General features: G+C 43.6%; 1 protein-coding gene across 14 annotated transcripts in view; it reads left to right on the forward strand.

Annotated features, from left to right (window-relative positions):
* The window catches only part of UBE2F (ubiquitin conjugating enzyme E2 F (putative)), a 283,299-nt gene that overhangs the window by 189,193 nt on the left and 76,383 nt on the right, over nt 1–17,723 (forward strand). For 13 of the 14 annotated variants that reach the window (XR_003857451.1, XR_003857445.1, XR_003857450.1 and 10 more), the window contains one exon: nt 9,268–9,325. Coding sequence is in view for 6 of the 14 variants with exons in the window: in XM_029606415.1 (XP_029462275.1) it covers nt 9,268–9,325 (58 nt within the window). In the remaining 8 variants the exon portion in view is untranslated. Of the gene's footprint in view, nt 1–4,256; nt 4,694–9,267; nt 9,326–17,723 lie in introns of those variants that run through there. The other variant, XR_003857446.1, reaches the window with a different exon arrangement.

Below are 17,723 nucleotides of genomic sequence, written 5' to 3' on the forward strand. Positions count from 1 at the left end.
CTCTGTTGTCTTTGCTATAATTGCAGCCGCTTGTAATTTTTGTTTAAATGAATGGATTTTTTTTTTTTATTTAATTTAATTTTTTTTGTAGTATGTACTGAAAATCAAAGCTCATGGAAATTGTTCTCACATAGTTTGAAGGAGACATTTGACTCGCTGACATACATGGATGAGTTAATAGTGGAGGGAAGAGAGTTTTGGATTTGTTAGGAACTAGGGAACATGCTGGGGAGGAGGAAGCTATTCCGATAAGATAGGCTAAACCTTAACCAGATTGGAGCCAGGTTGCTTTGCTAACTTTTAGAAAAGGAGATAGAGCAGCTTTTAAGCTAAAACTTGGGGGAAAGCGAACAGTTGTTCAGAAGTGCTTGCTTTGGAGGGAGGTATCGTCAAAGGATACTGGCAAACCAAGCAAGTTAGAATGTCCGGATAAAGAGGTGGCTGTAAAAGCTGAATAAAAATAGAACTGACTTCAAACTGCTTGTATTATGTGATAATCAGGTTGTGGCTTCATATATAAAACAGAAATTCATATAAAACAACTTTAAAATATCTGAAAGTGAATGTCAGAATTCTGAGAAATCAGACTGGACATTTAGAATGTATGGCACTAAAGGAAGATATATTCATAATAGGTATCTTGAACACCTGGTGAAGGAGGATAACCAATGAGACACTGTGATATCAGGGTATAAATTATATTGATAAGAGAGAGCAGATAAAATTGGTGGAGGGTGTCATATATGTAAAGGATGGCATAGTCAAGCAGGGTAAAAGTTTTGAGAAAACAAACTGTACTCTGGAATCCTTATGGAAAAAATCCCAAGGATAAAAGGGAAGAGTATAAGTAGTATGGATATATTATTGCCCCTCTGGTCAGGATAAAGAAACAGTCTGTAAAGTGCTTTGAGATTACACTGGCTATTAAAATGGGCAAAACAGTAATAATGGGAGTCTTCAGTTATGCTAATATTGATTGAGCAAATAACACATCAGGACAAATAAGGGAGGTGGTTCGTTGTAAAAGCCAACATGACTGCTTCTTGCAGCAGTTGGTCATGGAACCAAGGAAAGTGGGAATTTAGGATCTGGTGCAAGAGATAAAGGTGATGGCTACTTGGCAACAGTGATCATAACGTAATAATATTTCACATAATCATTAGAGGATGAATACTAAGACAAATTACTGCAGTAGCATTTAAATATAAAAAGGGAGACTATGGTAAAATGAGGAAATTTGTTAGGAAATAACTAAAAGAAGCAATTCACAAGGTTAAAATGCATGTGAATGAGGCTATTACTCATTCACTCCAAATGCAAAAAGATAAATGTACGTCTCAGATAAACTCAGCATCCGTTTTCATTACTGGCAGACAGGCAGGTTATGAAAACAGAGGCCGAGTTTACCGGCGTCGGTCTTCATAACCGGCAGCCTCGACGGGCCACGTTAGCAAGCGCGACCCCCTAATTTTCAAATTGCATGGCGCCCCCCTTGCGGGCGCCATGCGTGCATTAAGAAAGTGGGGCTGAAAAGTCAGCACCCGCTTTCCGCAAAGATTATTGCATCGGCCCCTTAGTCTTTGCAATTGCTCCTTTCAGTTTTTTCCTAACCATTTTCCTCATTTTATTATAGTCATCTTTTTGAAAGTTAAATGCTGTCATAGTAGATTTCATTTTTGTGCTCCCTCCAGTTAAATTTGATGATATGACCACTATTGTCAAGTGACTCCAACCCTGTTACCTCTCTCACCAAATCTTGTGTTCCACTAAGGACTAGGTCTAAAACAGTTTCCCTTCTTGTTGGTTTTTGTACCAGCTGCTCCATGAAGCAGTCATTTATTTAATATAGGAACTCTACTTCTCTAGAATGTCCTGATGTAACATTTACCCACTCATTATTAATGTGCTGCTTATTTTGTTAACTTCCTTAATTTCTTTTAGAATTTCATTATCTGTTAGTTCATTCTGGCCAGGTACATGGTAATACACCCCCATTACTATTTTATTCCCTTTTCCACCTGGAATTTTTAGCCATAAAGATTCAACATTGCATTTTGTTTCCTGCAGAATTTTTATCCTGTTTGACTCAATGCTCTCTTTAACATATAGTGCCACCCCTCCACCAATTTGATCCATCTATCATTTCAATATAATTTGTTCCCTGGTATCATAGTGTCCCATTGATATTCCTCCTTCTACCAGGTCTCTGAGATGTCAATTATATCTACCTCTTCATTCAGTGCTATACACTCTAACTCTCCCATCTTATTTTTTTTAAACTTCTACCATTTGTTTATAGACATTTCAAAGTATGTTTCTTGTTTGTATTAACAATCTGCTCATCAGTTGACGGGGTCATTTGGAATCTTTCTGTACTTTACTTAAAGGCCATAACCCGATCATGAGAATCCGTGAACCATGTCTCCATAACAGCAACAATGTCCAGGTTTGCCTCCACCATTAGGGCCTGCAGGTCTGGGATTTTATTGCCCAAACTTACAAGCATTTGTGGTCCTAGCTTTCCCTTGATTTTGCTGTACTTCCTAGTCACCTTTTCAGCTTTTATTTTTATTTTTTTTACAATAGAGAATCAACCATGAGCTTTTCTAGAAGATTGGTAGAGTAACCCATTCACCTCTCTAAGTTCACTAATACTGTTCTGTGCTAGTAAAAGTGAAGATTGATATATTTTTTGCAGCCAAATTCATTTATTTGAAGCCAATTACATGTACCATGAACAAATGTTCATTTAATGTAGCTTGCGTTTTCCTTCACAGTAATTCTAGACAACAGCTTTCTCATTTCATGGAACAGAGCTCATCCAAATACCTTAGTGCAGGTTTGGTAGAATGTGTTTGCTGGACTTTGGCTGGGGCAATCAAATTTAACATATTATTTTATTACCTTTTCCATAAATTTACTAAATAACATATCATTAGATAAATCTAGAGCCTGGTCTTTACTGACAAGACAAAACAATCTAGGTTAATTCTACCTCTAGAGTAGGTGTACATAGGGATATTGTAACCCTGAACAGAGGAATAACGGTATACTTATGCAAACTTTATAATATACCGTATTTTTCGCTCCATAAGACGCACTTTTTTTCCCCCAAAGGTGGGGGGAAAATGTATGTGCGTCTTATGGAGCGAATATAAAAAAAAAACCAAACAAAAATCTAACAAACCCCCCCCCGACTCCCCCAAGACCTGCCGACTTAATTTCCTACAACCCCCCCCCCTCATGACCTGACAAATTAATTTCCTGCAACCCCCCCCCTTCCTGACCCCCCCCCCCAAGACCTGCCAAACGTCCCTGGTGGTCCAGCGGGGGTCCGGGAATGATCTCCTGGGTGTGGGCCGTCGGCTGCCAGTAAACAAAATGGCGCCGACGGCCCTATGCCCTCACTATGTCACTGAGACCGACCAATAGCAGCGGTCGGTCTCAGTGACATAGTGAGGGCATAGGGCCGTCGGCGCCATTTTGTTTACTGGCAGCCGACGGCCCTATGCCCACACTATGTCACTGAGACCGACCGCTGCTATTGGTCGGTCTCAGTGACATAGTGTGGGCATAGGGCCGTCGGCTGCCAGTAAACAAAATGGCGCCGACGGCCCTATGCCCTCACTATGTCACTGAGACCGACCAATAGCAGCGGCCGGTCTCAGTGACATAGTGAGGGCATAGGGCCGTCGGCGCCATTTTGTTTACTGGCAGCCGACGGCTCACGCCCAGGAGATCGTTCCCGGACCGCTACTGGACCCCCGCTGGACCACCAGGGACGTTTGGCAGGTCTTGGGGGGGTCAGGAGGGTGGGGGGTTGCAGGAAATTAATTCGGCAGGTCTTGGGGGGTCAGGGGGATGGAGGTTGTTAATTTAAAGGGTTGGGATGGGGGGGGTTTGGGGGTTCCCAGAGAAAGAAAAGTTTTCTGATCTGGGGAGTGGACCGAAATGGCCCTCCCCAGACCCGAAAACAAAATGGGGAGAAAAAAAAAAGCTATGCACTCCCCTAATTTGCTCCATAAGACGCCCAGACGCAGAGCCGGTTTAGCACAATTTTTTTTTTTTTTAATTTTCCCCCTCTGAATCCTAGGTGCGTCTTATGGTCAGGTGCGTCTTATGGAGCGAAAAATACGGTAATGGTCCGACCAAGAGACATGGGTGTGCAAGACAGGGGTTTTACATGCTGTGTAACTTATTATTCTGCCTGTGACACCTTTTTCCCAGAGAACTCATTTCCTCTGTCTTGGCTGCAGGTGGTATTTGACCTCTACACTGTAGTTTAAGCATAGACTTTGAGTGCTGCCTTCATTGAGCAGGAAACTTGAACAGCATACACTTCTCAGCAGCCCCAAGGACATGTAAGACTGAAACATTCTTCAGTGCAAAATCCATCACTAGTCGAAAGGCCCTGCAGACAGATAACTGGTGCTGGAACTCCCTAGTCTCAGCTTGGAAGTACAGCGAGAGCAGGTCTCTCTGCTGAGGCCCTGTTCAGCTTCTGTGAACAGCCTGTTTCCTGACCTCCCCGGGCACTAGATTAAGTAGATGAAAAGTGTTTAGTTTCTACTGTTTAATCCTTGTTCACTGTTTAATCCTTGTTCTTTTACCTGTTCCTGATAGCAAATGTAATGTTTTTTCCATTCACTGTTCCTACATTTCGTTAATAAACTTAACAGATAATAAGCTCTGTCTGTCTTGTACTGATTAGCAATCCCGGTATTGTGTGTATTTGGTCTGTGCATCTTTTTCTAGGAACTCTGTGACCCTTGGGTTGTGTGGGGTCCCAGTATCCCTATAAACCATGAGGGGATAGTTTGCGGTTGGGGAACTTGCCTGGAGGCAAGCAGAACCCAGTTGGTAGGTGGAAGGTTGCCAGTGTAGGAGCATGTGTGCAGGTGGGCCTGTGCAGTGCTTGGTAAAACCCTCTGAGTGGCCACAGGGTTAGGGATAGCACTGCGGTGTTACATGACAGATCATTAGCCATCCCAGTAATCTCATTTTCTTGGGAGCAAATATTAGGCTAAAAAAATTCTACATTATGGATAATATTAAACTACTATGAAAGTCAAAAGACTGACACAGCGAAGATAGTCTTGAGACTAATCACATGAAGAGTCATCCAAGTACAGGTCAGTGCCTCTAATAACAATGTCTGGGTGCTGATATAAGTAGCTCAGCAATAGACCAATTAGATTCTTCAAATAATGTGCTGTATTGCCAGGAAGATGGTAGCCCACCATAATGCCTAAATAGTCTTGGACCCCTAGCTTTTTAAATAGGCATTTATAACCTTATATATATATATATATATATATATATATATACACATATATATAGGTTATAGTATGTAAATCAATACCCCCCCTCCAGTGTATTGCTTCCCTGGTTTTGTTAAGGGCTATGCCCTAAAGTTAACTGTATTTATCTGTTCTTTGTAAGGGCTTCGCCCATAAAGTTCATGTTTTACTGTGAACCGATGCGATGTGCGAACGGACATCGGTATATAAGAGACATTAAATAAATAAATAACCTAATGACCTATGTTCTAAAATTGCTCATAATTTTCAGGAAAAATTACTTAACATTTCCTCAGAATTCTCACATTTGCCCATTCCAAAAATAAATCTTCCTCCACTTTCGTGCTCATGGCTCACCTTTTCTGAAATTGATGCTTATACTGTATCCCGCTTGCTCACCAAACTGAAAGTTTCAAATTCATAATAAAGTCCATGTCCAGGCCAACTTTTAAAGGACACACGAGATTTCCCATCATCCATAGTTCAATTAGTTAACTTATCACTTAACAGGAACATCCCCCAACATTCTCAAACAAACCTCTTACACCCATATCTAAGAAAAAAACAACCAACCCTTTTGATCTTGCCCATTAGCCTCATTGCCTACCCTCACTAAAGTAATTGAATCAACCATCCTTCACCAACTAACCAAATACATCATTGACAATAATATCATAAATCAAAATCAATACGGCTTCCGACAATCATTTGTGGCTTTGACGCAAACACCAACTTTATCATAATTCTCCTTGACCTCTCCACAGCTTTGATACCTTAAATCATAACTTACTCCTTGCTAGTCTACAATTTATAGGACTTCGAGATACTGTCCTTCAATGGTTCAATTCCTTCATATTCAGTCGTTCTCAACAAATTAATCTAAGCTCTTACCACTCCGACTGGTATACCACCACAACTGGGGTCGCTCAAGCTCTTGTCTATCCACAATGCTATTTAACATTTATCTTCTTCCACTATGTCATATACTAACTGGTTTAAGCATAGATTTCAAGATCTATGCAGATGACATACAACTACTCATTCCATATTCTTCTTCCTGGAATCATACTTTCTCTATAAAAACTTGGCTGTCTCACAATAGATTAAAACTAAATGCTGCAGAAACTGAATTGATAACATCTGTACACTATTCCTAACTCACCATGTGGTCCCCCATCGCATCTTACATTTAATAATCACCAAATTCTCATTGTAACCCATGCACAGAATTTAGGCATCATTGTAGATTCTAAACTATCCATGTCAGACAACATATCTAAACTAGTAAAAACCTCATTTTACAAATTGAACCTTCTAAAAAGTCTTAAACCTCTTCTCTTTCCAGCAGCTTTCAGAACTGTACTTCAAGCTCTCGTTCTTTCAGATCTAGACTATTGCAATTCTTTATATATTGGACTTCCCGAATCAACAATCCGTCCACTTCAACTTATACAAAATTCTGCAGCTTGCCTCTTAACAAATACCAAAATGAAAGAACATATTTTTTTCTTTTCTCTCTAACCTCCATTGGTGCCATTCATTATACAATTCTAACACTAATTTTCAACTTAATCCAAAATCCATCTTCCATTTGGTTATGCACCAGCCTCGGCATCACTTAAGATGAATCAATAAATATCTTCCCACAGTCCCGATGGCCAAAATTGACAGATTAGAAATTACCAGAAAACACACCTTTTCCATGGCGGTTCCCTTGCTCTGGTACTCCATTCCGACCACATTAAGACTTATAACCAATCCAAAAGAATTTAAGAAAAAACTAAAAACTTATTTATGCTCTATTACCTTTCAGCTTAATAGCCCAGAATAATGTCTGCATAACTACTCTCTTCAATTATTCAGCTGCCTATTTAGTCAATTTGTTTAGTCAATGTTCTTATTTAATCTTATACTTAATTTGATTTTATCCTTAACCCTATTTTATTTTCAGTTTTATCTTCTATTTTCTATGTTTTTAAAGTTTTGTTTTTTTATTTACCATCCAGTATTGTGCTTGTAGACTGCCTAGACCTCTACTTGTGAATAAGCGGTATATAAAAGTTTTTAAATTAAAAAAAAAAAAAAAAACCTGTTACGGACCTGGAGGTGGACCCTTAGTCCGAGGTAGGGTTAGCGTTACTTAGGAGAGAATAAACCCTCTTAGGTTCCTACCGTCGGAAGGCAAGGCCGGGTAAAGCAGAAGTTGAACAGGTACTTCGCCACTGGAAGCCCGTAGGGACCTGGGCCGCTTGGACTTAGGTGAATCACTGAAGATTAGGTCTGAATGCAGGCGCCTACTGCAGGTCGTGGAATCCAGACAGCTGGCGTCTCCAGCAAGGTCGTAAACCAGTCCCGGAGTCGAGGCCGAAGAATGGTCAGAAGCCGGCCCAGTGGTCGAAACCAGGAGAATGGTCAGAAGCTGGTCCAAGGGTCAAGCCAAGAGAATCAGTCCAACGAGAGAGGAGAAGCTGAAGCTGGGATCAGAAGTACAGGAATAAGACCGAAGCAGACCAACAGCGGGGACCAGGATCAAGACAGGAGCTCGGAGCTCAGGAACCAAAACTGACTAGGAGCCACAATACCAAGGCAAGGTCTGAGGAGCAGACCTTACCTTATATACAGGAACTCAAGGAGGAGTCACAGGGAGGAGCCACGACAACTTCCTGTCGTGGCCCCTTTAAATTTAGTCTTCAGCCGCGCGCACAACTCTAGGCAGACCTGGAGAGGGAGGAGTCAGCCCGTCAGGAAGGAAGCCATGCGGCCAGGCCTCAGTAGCAGCAACGGCCGCGAAGAGAGCGTCGGGGATGGCTGCCCGGCCCCGGTCACGGACTGCCGCAGCCGGCGGCCATAACAGCAGGAGCCTTGGAGGCAGCTCGACGCTGCGGGTGAGTGGCCGGTCCCGGTTGTGGACCGCTGCGGCCGGCGGCCATAACATTTATTTTTATTTATTTATTTAACATTTTTTATATATCGATAACCGTTTGCACATCGTATAGGTTTACAGTTAACTTAGAACTGATAGGCAAAAAGGCCTTTACATGGAACAGTAACTGAAATTAGAACATGGGAAAACAGGAAAACATAACCTGCAGGTTGGGGAAAATGGTCTGTAACTAGGGGAAGGAAAGAACAATAAATAGCTGCTACACCATCTCCTCTTAACCTTGTTTAATAGAAGGTCAAATAACCTAGGGGACAAAGTTAAGAAAGCCCTATCCTCACATGTTGTTTTAACTACATTTGTAGATATAATTTATATCTGCCCCTTTTTCTAATATTAAATCATCAATAGTAACAGATTTGCCTATAACTGTCCTGGCATTGATTAATAACATAGCTAGTTCTTTGAACTGATCTTAAGTTGGGCCACCACTAATAACCTAAATTAACAACATTTTCTGGGAAACCCTTTTCCCCCTCTACCCCTTTTTCATCTGAAACATTAAACAATGCCTACCAAAAAAGCAACAAGTTATCAACAGCAAAATGTATAAAGCAAAAAAAATATCAATTATATTCCTCCCTTGCTGCTTACGAAGGAGCTCTCTAAGGAGCAAGCCTCTTTGGTGTTCATCCACCATTTCCAGGAATGGAAACTAGAAATACCCCTGGAAAAGGAATTGATGTCAGGCATTGACCTGCATCAAGTTCTGCCCTTTATGGAAGCTTTGCTGGAGTTCTGTTTTAACATTTCAGAATTTGTTGTAGCTCTGTTAAACATCTGTTCCAATAGACATACAAAAATGAGAAAAGTGGTATGGGTCATGCACTGTTTTGTTTTGGGGGTTTTTTAGGGGGGGGGGGGGGGTTTGCGATGCACATTAACATCTTTTGAACTAAAAGAATTGCAAATTAACATTCAAATGTTTGGCCATGTCCAGTATTTTCAGTAAATCAGCAGTCTGAAGTAATTTTCTGTTCTCTATAATGAATAGTCATTTAACATGTGTTTGCCTGTCTATTTCAGTTTACTAAGAGAGCATTCAATTGATGGAACTGGCTGGGCTCCAACTAGAACATTAAAGGTACTGTACATTTAGAAATCTGTTTTGGTATATAGCAATTCTTAAAACGTTATACAATAACATTTATAATATTTGAACATAACGGATCAAAAGTCAGCCATAATTTATTCCATTTTCTGTTGAAGAACTAGATCCAATGAGCTACACAAATGGATAACATTAACCATGTCATGCACTGAGTCAGGCAACTCTTCAAGACCTTTTTAGTAAAGCTTTTGAGCAAACGTTACCCACCCTTGGGGCTGCTGTACTCTGAGGACAAGCAGGATGGTAGTCCTCACACACAGTAACATCATCAGATGGAGCCTGATGCGGAAAACTTATGTCAGTTTCTAGAAACTTTGACTAGGTACACTGAGCATGCCCACCATGCCCTATACTACACATTCATGCGGGGACCCTCTTCAGTCTTTTATGCTGCAGATCTGTGAGCCTCGCGGTTTGATTGAACTCTAAAATGTTTGGTTTTTTTGCCTTGTGAAAAACTTCATTTTTTGTGTTTTCACTGTCTTTTCTTCGGTCCATCGCCGGGTTCCTCCCTGTGGTTGTCCCCAGTCAGGGTTTTCAGCATTCAGGTAGGTTTCCTTTCATGGTCGGTTCCCTCCATGGTGGTGGTGCCTCGGTGCCTGTCTTCCATGGATGCCCGCTGCCATTGTTCCCTGTTTTTCCCATTTTGTTTTGCTCTATCATTGCCGCGTCTGGTTTCCGCCTATGCTCCCAGTGCCCGAGGACCATGTTGATCGCTGTTCCTCATTAGGTTTGCATCCTCTGCCTGGGGGCATCACATGACGTCCGGGGTTGCCGCTTGTGCTTCCAGATGACTCCAAAGGGACATCTGCTTCAACTTCACAAGATGGACAATCATTTCGGGTCGAAGATGTCTGATTTATCAGCATCGGAGGACCCTGGAGCCACACCAGTGGACACCACACCATCGACAGTGGCGGGACCATCGGTTCCATTGAGGTCGCCGGTGGATAGGGATGCTGGAGACCAACTGTTGTCAGGTCAAGGACGTCAGGTTCATCGTTCCTGACCTCAGCACTGGGGAAATATTGAGCTGTACATCATGGGAAGACCAAGAAGCATCAACACTGGTCCCCATCAATACATGGTACCAGACACAGGGGGACACTGGCTTTTGCCACAATGCCCCTGAAGCGATTCCATGGCAAGGAACTCCAAACATCCATCGATGACCGCGACGGTCTTCACCGGTCCTTGTACCAGTCACCGATTCCTCTTGTGGCTCCAAGGAAAATCTGGCCACCCCTCCTTCCCCCCCTCCCCCCAGTCAGTGTTGGCAGAGACAACATTTGAGGAGGAGCTGGAGCATCAAATCCTTCTAGCAATGGAGCAGGCACTGCAGGGCTTTGGTCCCGTGGGACCGTAGCCAGTGCCACTTGTGCTCATTCCACTTTTGGAGAAGCTCAATGTGCTCATCGGTGCTTTACCAACCCAGCTGGCTTCTGTTCCCAGGGTGGCACCAGTGCCCGGTGGGGCACCAAGGCCTCCCCCTACAATACAGTGGTAGTCATTGGTTCCTCCGAGGAGGAAGCTTAACTAAAGCTGATAATCCCCCATCTAGTTCTATCGTTGCCTGCACCTTGGAATGTCGGCTGAGCATCTAGGGCCCCATCCCCTGTGGTACACAGTAAGGATGAGGTCTCCCATCAGACCCTTCTCCTCCAGAGGAGCGAAAGAAGTCCACGCCTGAGAACTTAACCTTTGCAGAATTTCTCAGGATTGAAGAAGATGCCACGCATAAAATGCTTGAGATTCTTCAGTTCATGGAGCCTCCTAAGAAGATCGTGGCAGTCTTGGTACATGAAATCCTGCTGTTTTAGGAGAACATCTGTTACAGGTAAGCAACTCCTATATCCCTTGTCTTCTTGTCAGTTTTGATGCTGAAAAAGCATTTGACAGGGTGGATTGGGATTATCTGTTTTTAGTACTGAAGGAATTTGAGATTATAGGATTTTTTTTTAATGTGGTGAAATTATATTCTTCTCCCAAAGCGCAAGTTTTGATTAATGGGCAACTTACGTAGGAATTTGAGATACAACAGAGAACTCATCAGGGGTGCCCATTGTCACCCCTGTTTTTTCTTTTGAATTTGAAACCCCTATTATGTACAATTCAGTTAAATAAAAGGATAGTAGGAATCCCTGTTCGATATCAGGAATTTAAAGTAGTGGCTTTTGCTAATGATTTGTTAGTTTATCTTTCCAAGCCTCAGGAACCCTTGTCTGAGTTGCTGAAATTGATTACTTTATTTGGTTCTTTCTCAGGTTTTAAGCTTAATATGGAGAAATCAGAGGCATTGGTCTGCTCTCAACAAATGAAGTCTGTGTGGGAAAGGGACTTCCCTCTGAGATAGGCGAATGTTGTTACTTGGGTATAATTCTTACTTTGGACCTGTCCCAACTTTATGACTTGTATGTGCTCCCTCTATTAAAAAATGTGAAAGACACATTTTTATTATGAAATTCTCTGCCATTGTCCTTAACTGGGCATATTAATCTTTTTAAAATGGTGCTATGGCCTAACTGGCTTTATATGTTGCAGGTCTTACCAATTTGCAGAGAAGGGATGTACATTATGCTATGCTCTCTAGGATTCTCTAGAGGAGAAAACGAATCTGTATGTCAATCTATTAACTACTGGGGGAGGTGTAGGGAAGAGGGTCTAGGGATACCGAGACTAGAGCATCATAATGTAGCTTGCATATTGCATCACTTGCGGGATTGAATTTTTCACACGACTTTGTATATCCTGCATACCTGGGAAACAGTGGGTGGTATCTTTGGTGTTTTGTTTTGCATGCGGACTATTCTGCTTTGCAATCTATGGCCTGGATTTATCAAAATGCACTAAATATCACCTGCAATAGAAAAAGGGGCATGTTTTATGGTAATAGGCAGTTTATCTCAATTTGCACTCATACCTATGCAAAGAGCTAAGTTACCGCAAATTGCGATAACTATTTTGCACTTTGAGATAAGTACCAAAATGTGGTATTTCCTACATACAACCACTGGGGGAGAGGGAGATAGACTAACTAGCCATACTGCCCTCACACTAGATAGGTATTTATATCTCTATGGGAGGCCCATCTAGTAACTCGAGGTGAGGTTTAGATATTAGTGTAGGGGTTAGGGGCGACTTTGACGTTCAAAGGGAGACGTACCAACAGAACAGTGCTCTCTAGCGAAGATGTGATGACACTCGGAGTGAGGAAACTCACTCAAAGATGAGATTTGTGCAATGTTCTCTCAACCTAGCTTGATGGACTCTCTACCTGGGTAACATCAAGCTAGATTGAGAGAACATTGCACAAATCTCATCTTTGGGTGAGTTTCCTCACTCTGAGGGTCATCAAATCTTCACTAGAGACTACTGTTCTGTTGGTACGTCTCACTTTGAATGTCAAAGTGGCCCCTAACCCTTACACTAATACCTAAACCTCACCTCGAGTTACTAGGTGGGCCTCCCATAGAGATATAAATACCTATCTAGTGTGAGGGCTTTATGGCTAGTCAGTCTCTCCCTCTCCCCTGAGGTCCCTTGATAGCTAGGCTTTTGCCAGGATACTGGGATTGGTGTGGAATGCTATTTTGAGAGAAACACAAATATAATGGTTAACGCCTTCAATAACTATGTAAACAATCACATGAATTTTTTGAACACTCTGAAAAACATCGAAATTTTGTAAACCGTTGTGATGGCGAAACCGAACAACGGTATATAAAACTCGACAAATAAATAAATATAAGTTTTTGTTGAGGACTTGCATGCCTTCAGTTAGGCTGGTTAGAGCCGGGGCTCTTAACCTCTGGGGTATGTCTTAAATGTTCTTCTGATAGGGATACTTTGGGTCATTATTTCTGGATGTGCCCAGTATTCCGAACATTTTGGGACAAATTGAAGTAATATTTACAACATGTTCTGCTGTGCTCACTTTCCTTGACTCTGGAAGGAGTGCTGTTTGATTGTAAGGAAGCATCTGTTGATATGGGAAGAGGGGATTGCCTTGTTTTGCATAAGGCTTGTTTACCGGTAAAAAAAAGAAAAAAGGTGATCCTTTCCGTGTGGTGTGGAACTAATGCATATTAGGCGTGGCGAAATAATTTGCATCCTTTAATGCAAATGGAGAATATGGACACTACCAGATCTTTTAAAAGTAAAATGAGGTTCATAACTATATAGAATAAGTATATCCAAACGCTCTCCCCTAAAGCGAGAGGTATGGTGGTCAATTATCTTTAATGGTGGGTGACTTTACCTGATGCTGTATGCAGTTTTGTTTATAAGGGAAGATTTGATCAGCTCGTATGTTGTTATTCTTTTGCTTTGTTATTATTCTCTTTGCTTTCTGGTTGAAGTTTGGGTGCAGTCTATCAGAGGGTGGGGTTTGAAGGAGAGGGGTTGGGGGAACATAATATAAATGAAAGCTGTCATTGATGGTTATGATTGATCTGGTGTTCATCAGAGCTCCATGTACACCAGTGTTGCTTGGTTTCTTTATTTTTGCTTATGTTTTCAAATAAAAGCCCAGCATGCACATTAATTAAGGGATGTGTGAATAAGTTGGGCTTATGCTCACCAAGCAGATTTTAAAAGCCACTGAGATATGTACACATATCAAAAGTTTTCAAATGGGGTGGGGCATGGGCGGGACATAAACCTGAGATGTGCATGTAACTATTTACGTAACCCAGTGCACAAAAAGTCCCTTGCCGCGTAACTTTTACTTCTGGGCACATTTGTTGGGTTTTAAAAGTCAGGGCTAAGGGTGGGGGGGGGGGGGGGGGGAGTGAAGGCTATTAAACTAGTAGGATTTGTAAGTCCTGTCTTTTAAGTGGGTGAACTGGGGAAGAACTGGTAAAATTGGGATTTCCTAGCATGTAGCCAGATGGATTCAGGACCAATGGGTATTGTGCTCTCCTGATAGCAGATGGGAAACGGAGTCAGATTTCAAAGCTGACGTCAGCCTACATATACCCGTGCAGCATGCTTTGCTCTTCATTATTTCTCCATCTCCCATAGCAGATGCGGACACTATCCAAAAGAGAATAGTGTAACATTTACAACTAAGAAGAAAGAAAATTTACCTGCTAAGAATAGAGCCCCGCTTCTCCTGCAGTGAAACCTAACTGTCCCTCCCACAGTCGAGACCTTTCCTGAGGTGATTTCGATATCCCTCAGAGGTGAGCCTTGATCCGACTGCCGATTCCCTGCGTGGACTTAGCCCCCAGAGTGGCTGATAGGCAGCGGGTGCAGATTTGAGCGCGGCGGTGAAGGTATCCCCCTCTCCCCCTGCAGCTGGAGACCGCCCGGCATGCGACTGGTAAGCGCCGAGGCCAGGTAAGGTAGAAATCTTTACTTCTAAGTCTCCGGTCTCCAAGGCTCGAATAGCCGTATCGATCTTCCTCCGAGGTTTTAAATTGGGTTGAGCAGCCTCCCTCTGGCTAGGCCCCGATCCGGTGCGAGGGTCCACACACGTGGAGACCCTCTGGGGGGGTCGCCATCTTGCTGCCAGGGTCGTCTGCGCCATTCCACCCCCCCCGCCCACCGCCATCGGTACACGTGGGGCAGGCCAGAAGCCCGAGGCGCATCCATAGGGATACACGCTTATCTGCACGCACAACTGCGCAAATAACTGTGCTGTGCGCACAAAGCCCGCCGCCCGCATGCACAACTTGTGCGACCACAGTACGCATAACTTCTGCGTTCCCGACGTGCACAACTAAGCGCATCCACGTGCATAACTCTCGCACGGACGGGTTTTTAAGCCCTAGACGCGCACAATGGCACCACCATCCAAGAAGGCCAAGGGACCCTTCCTTTGCCCAGCCTGCCACTTGAGATCTGCGCAGCCTGAATTAGAATCCCTCCTGTGCCAACAGTGTGAACAGAACCAGGGAGAACCAAATCAAGACTTCCCACAGCCAGGAGAGGGATCCGGAACAAATAATGATGGCACCCCGGACCTAAGTATTTCCAACTCGGCACCCCGACAGGAAATTTCTTCCGGGGCTTCCACTACAGTCCCTCCTGGTATCAACATGGCCCCAGGAACCTTCTCCTGGATGGAATTTTTTTAAAGGGCTGCAAACCTTTGTCCAGGCACAACCAGCCCCGGCTGTCCACTTGACTCAAGCTCTGACAGAAGCACAAGCCCTCCCCAACACCTCCCAAGGCTCTCGAGAAATGCCTCTCCTAACCAAGAGCCTCCCGGATGGGGATCCAGACACGTCAGATAAGGAAACAGACTCCCTGTTAAGAAGGGGAAATCCCCCCAGGGATGGAGCCATACCGTACCATGCTCCGTTTCTTCCACACGGACAAATTTCCAGCCCTCGTGTCCCAAACTATGACACGGAACCAAAAAAATAATCCCATGTTGGTGTACCTCTATAAAGCCTCATGCTATTTTCCTGTGTTGGAGCCCATCAAGGAACTGATTGACCTGGAATGGAATGCTCCAGAGGACAGTTTTAAAGGGGAACGGGTACTAGAAGCCCTGTACCCGCTGGAACCCAAGGGTAAGGAACTTCTACACTTCTCTAAAGTGGACACTATGATCTGTGCATTCTCAAAACACACGACGATCCCTATGGAGGGAGGAGCGGCACTGAAGGATGCCCAAGACAGAAGGCTGGAAGCCATCCTTAAGCAGTCCTTTGTTTCAGCAATGATGCAACAAATTGCTTCCTGCTGCGCATTGGTGGCACATTACTGTTTCATCCTCTCCAGAGACGTTACCACGCCCGGAGAAGTGATGGAACCTGCGGTCTCCTTTCTCACCGATGCTACCGCAGACTTTGTGCGCACATCATCTAGGGGTGTCGCTGCTGCAGTGGCAGCCAGAAGACAATTATGGCTCTGAAATTGGTCGGCTGACACGACTTCTAAAGTGAACCTCACAAAAATGCCTTTTAAAGGATCTCTCCTGTTCGGGAGCGAACCAGAGAAGTTAGCCAACAAATGGGGTGAATCCCCAGTACCCCAATTACCTGAAGACAGGAACAAAAGAACATATCAGCGCTCCTCCCCCAGAAGAACCAAGGGTAGAAGATCGCAGCATTTTAAACCTTACAAGAACACACAGTCCCAAGCACCTCGTCCTTCAGGAAGGTCTCAGTCCTTTCGGAACAGGCACATCAAGAGAGGAGCAAGCTCAGGGGCAGGCTCTGGCCATACCCCACAATGAGAAGACGCAGACCTAGGAAGAAGACCTAGGGGGCAGACTTACCCTCTTCTACCAAAGATGGGTCGAGATAACATCGGACAAGTGGGTCCTAACTATCATTTGAGAGGGGTACTCCCTGGAATTCCAAAGCATCCCCCAGTCAAATTTATGAAATCACCATGCCACTCCCACTCCAAGAGACTTGCAGTGGAAACCACACTAACAAGACTACTCAGCGTGAAGGCAATAGCTCCGAGGTCCATGTCTCAACAAAATACTGGCCACTATTCTATCTATTTTATTGTTCACAAGAAAGAAGGAACATTCCCATCCTGGACCTCAAGGCCGTCAACCGTTGCCTGAAGGTACCGCATGAAAACCCTACGCTCCGTTATAATGGTGGAACAATCCATCTATGATTTTAATTTTAATATAATTTTATGCATATTGTTCTCTGTTTCACTGTAAAGCTCTGTTAGCTGCATTCTGTTTATCGTGAACCGATGAGATGTTCCCAATGTTCATCAGTATATAAAAGCTTCTAAATAAATAAATAAATACAACTGGGAGAATTCTTAACCTCCCTGGACCTATCCAAAGCCTACCTTCACATCCTGGTCCATCAGGACCACCAGCGCTTCCTGTGCTTTGCAATATTGGGCAATCATTATCAATTTCGAGCGCTACCCTTCAGACTAGCTACTCCTCCCAGAACCTTCACCAAAATTATGGTGGTAGTGGCGGCAGCACTGAGGAAAGAAAGAGTTCTGGTACATCCTTACTTGGACGATTGGCTGATCAGGGCAAAGTCTCCGGAGGAGAGTCGCCACGTGACCACCAGATTCAAGAATCTACTACAAGTGCTCGGGTGGGTTGCGAATACAGCCAAGAGCTGCCTACAGCCCTCCCAGTCACTAGACTATCTGGGAGTCCGGTTCAAACCAAACAGGACAAGGTCGGGTAGATAGAGAAGATAAGGCCATCGTGGAAAGATTAAATGATTTCTTTGCTTCGGTGTTTACTGAAGAGGATGTTGGGGAGGTACCCGTACCTGAGAAGGTTTTCATGGGTAATGATTCAGATAGACTGAACCAAATCGCAGTGAACCTAGATGATGTGGTAGGCCTGATTGACAAACTGAAGAGTAGTAAATCACCTGGACCGGATGGTATACACCCCAGAGCTCTGAAGGAACTAAAAATG

This window comes from Rhinatrema bivittatum, chromosome 6, assembly GCF_901001135.1.
Source record: "Rhinatrema bivittatum chromosome 6, aRhiBiv1.1, whole genome shotgun sequence".
NCBI lineage: Eukaryota > Metazoa > Chordata > Amphibia > Gymnophiona > Rhinatrematidae > Rhinatrema > Rhinatrema bivittatum.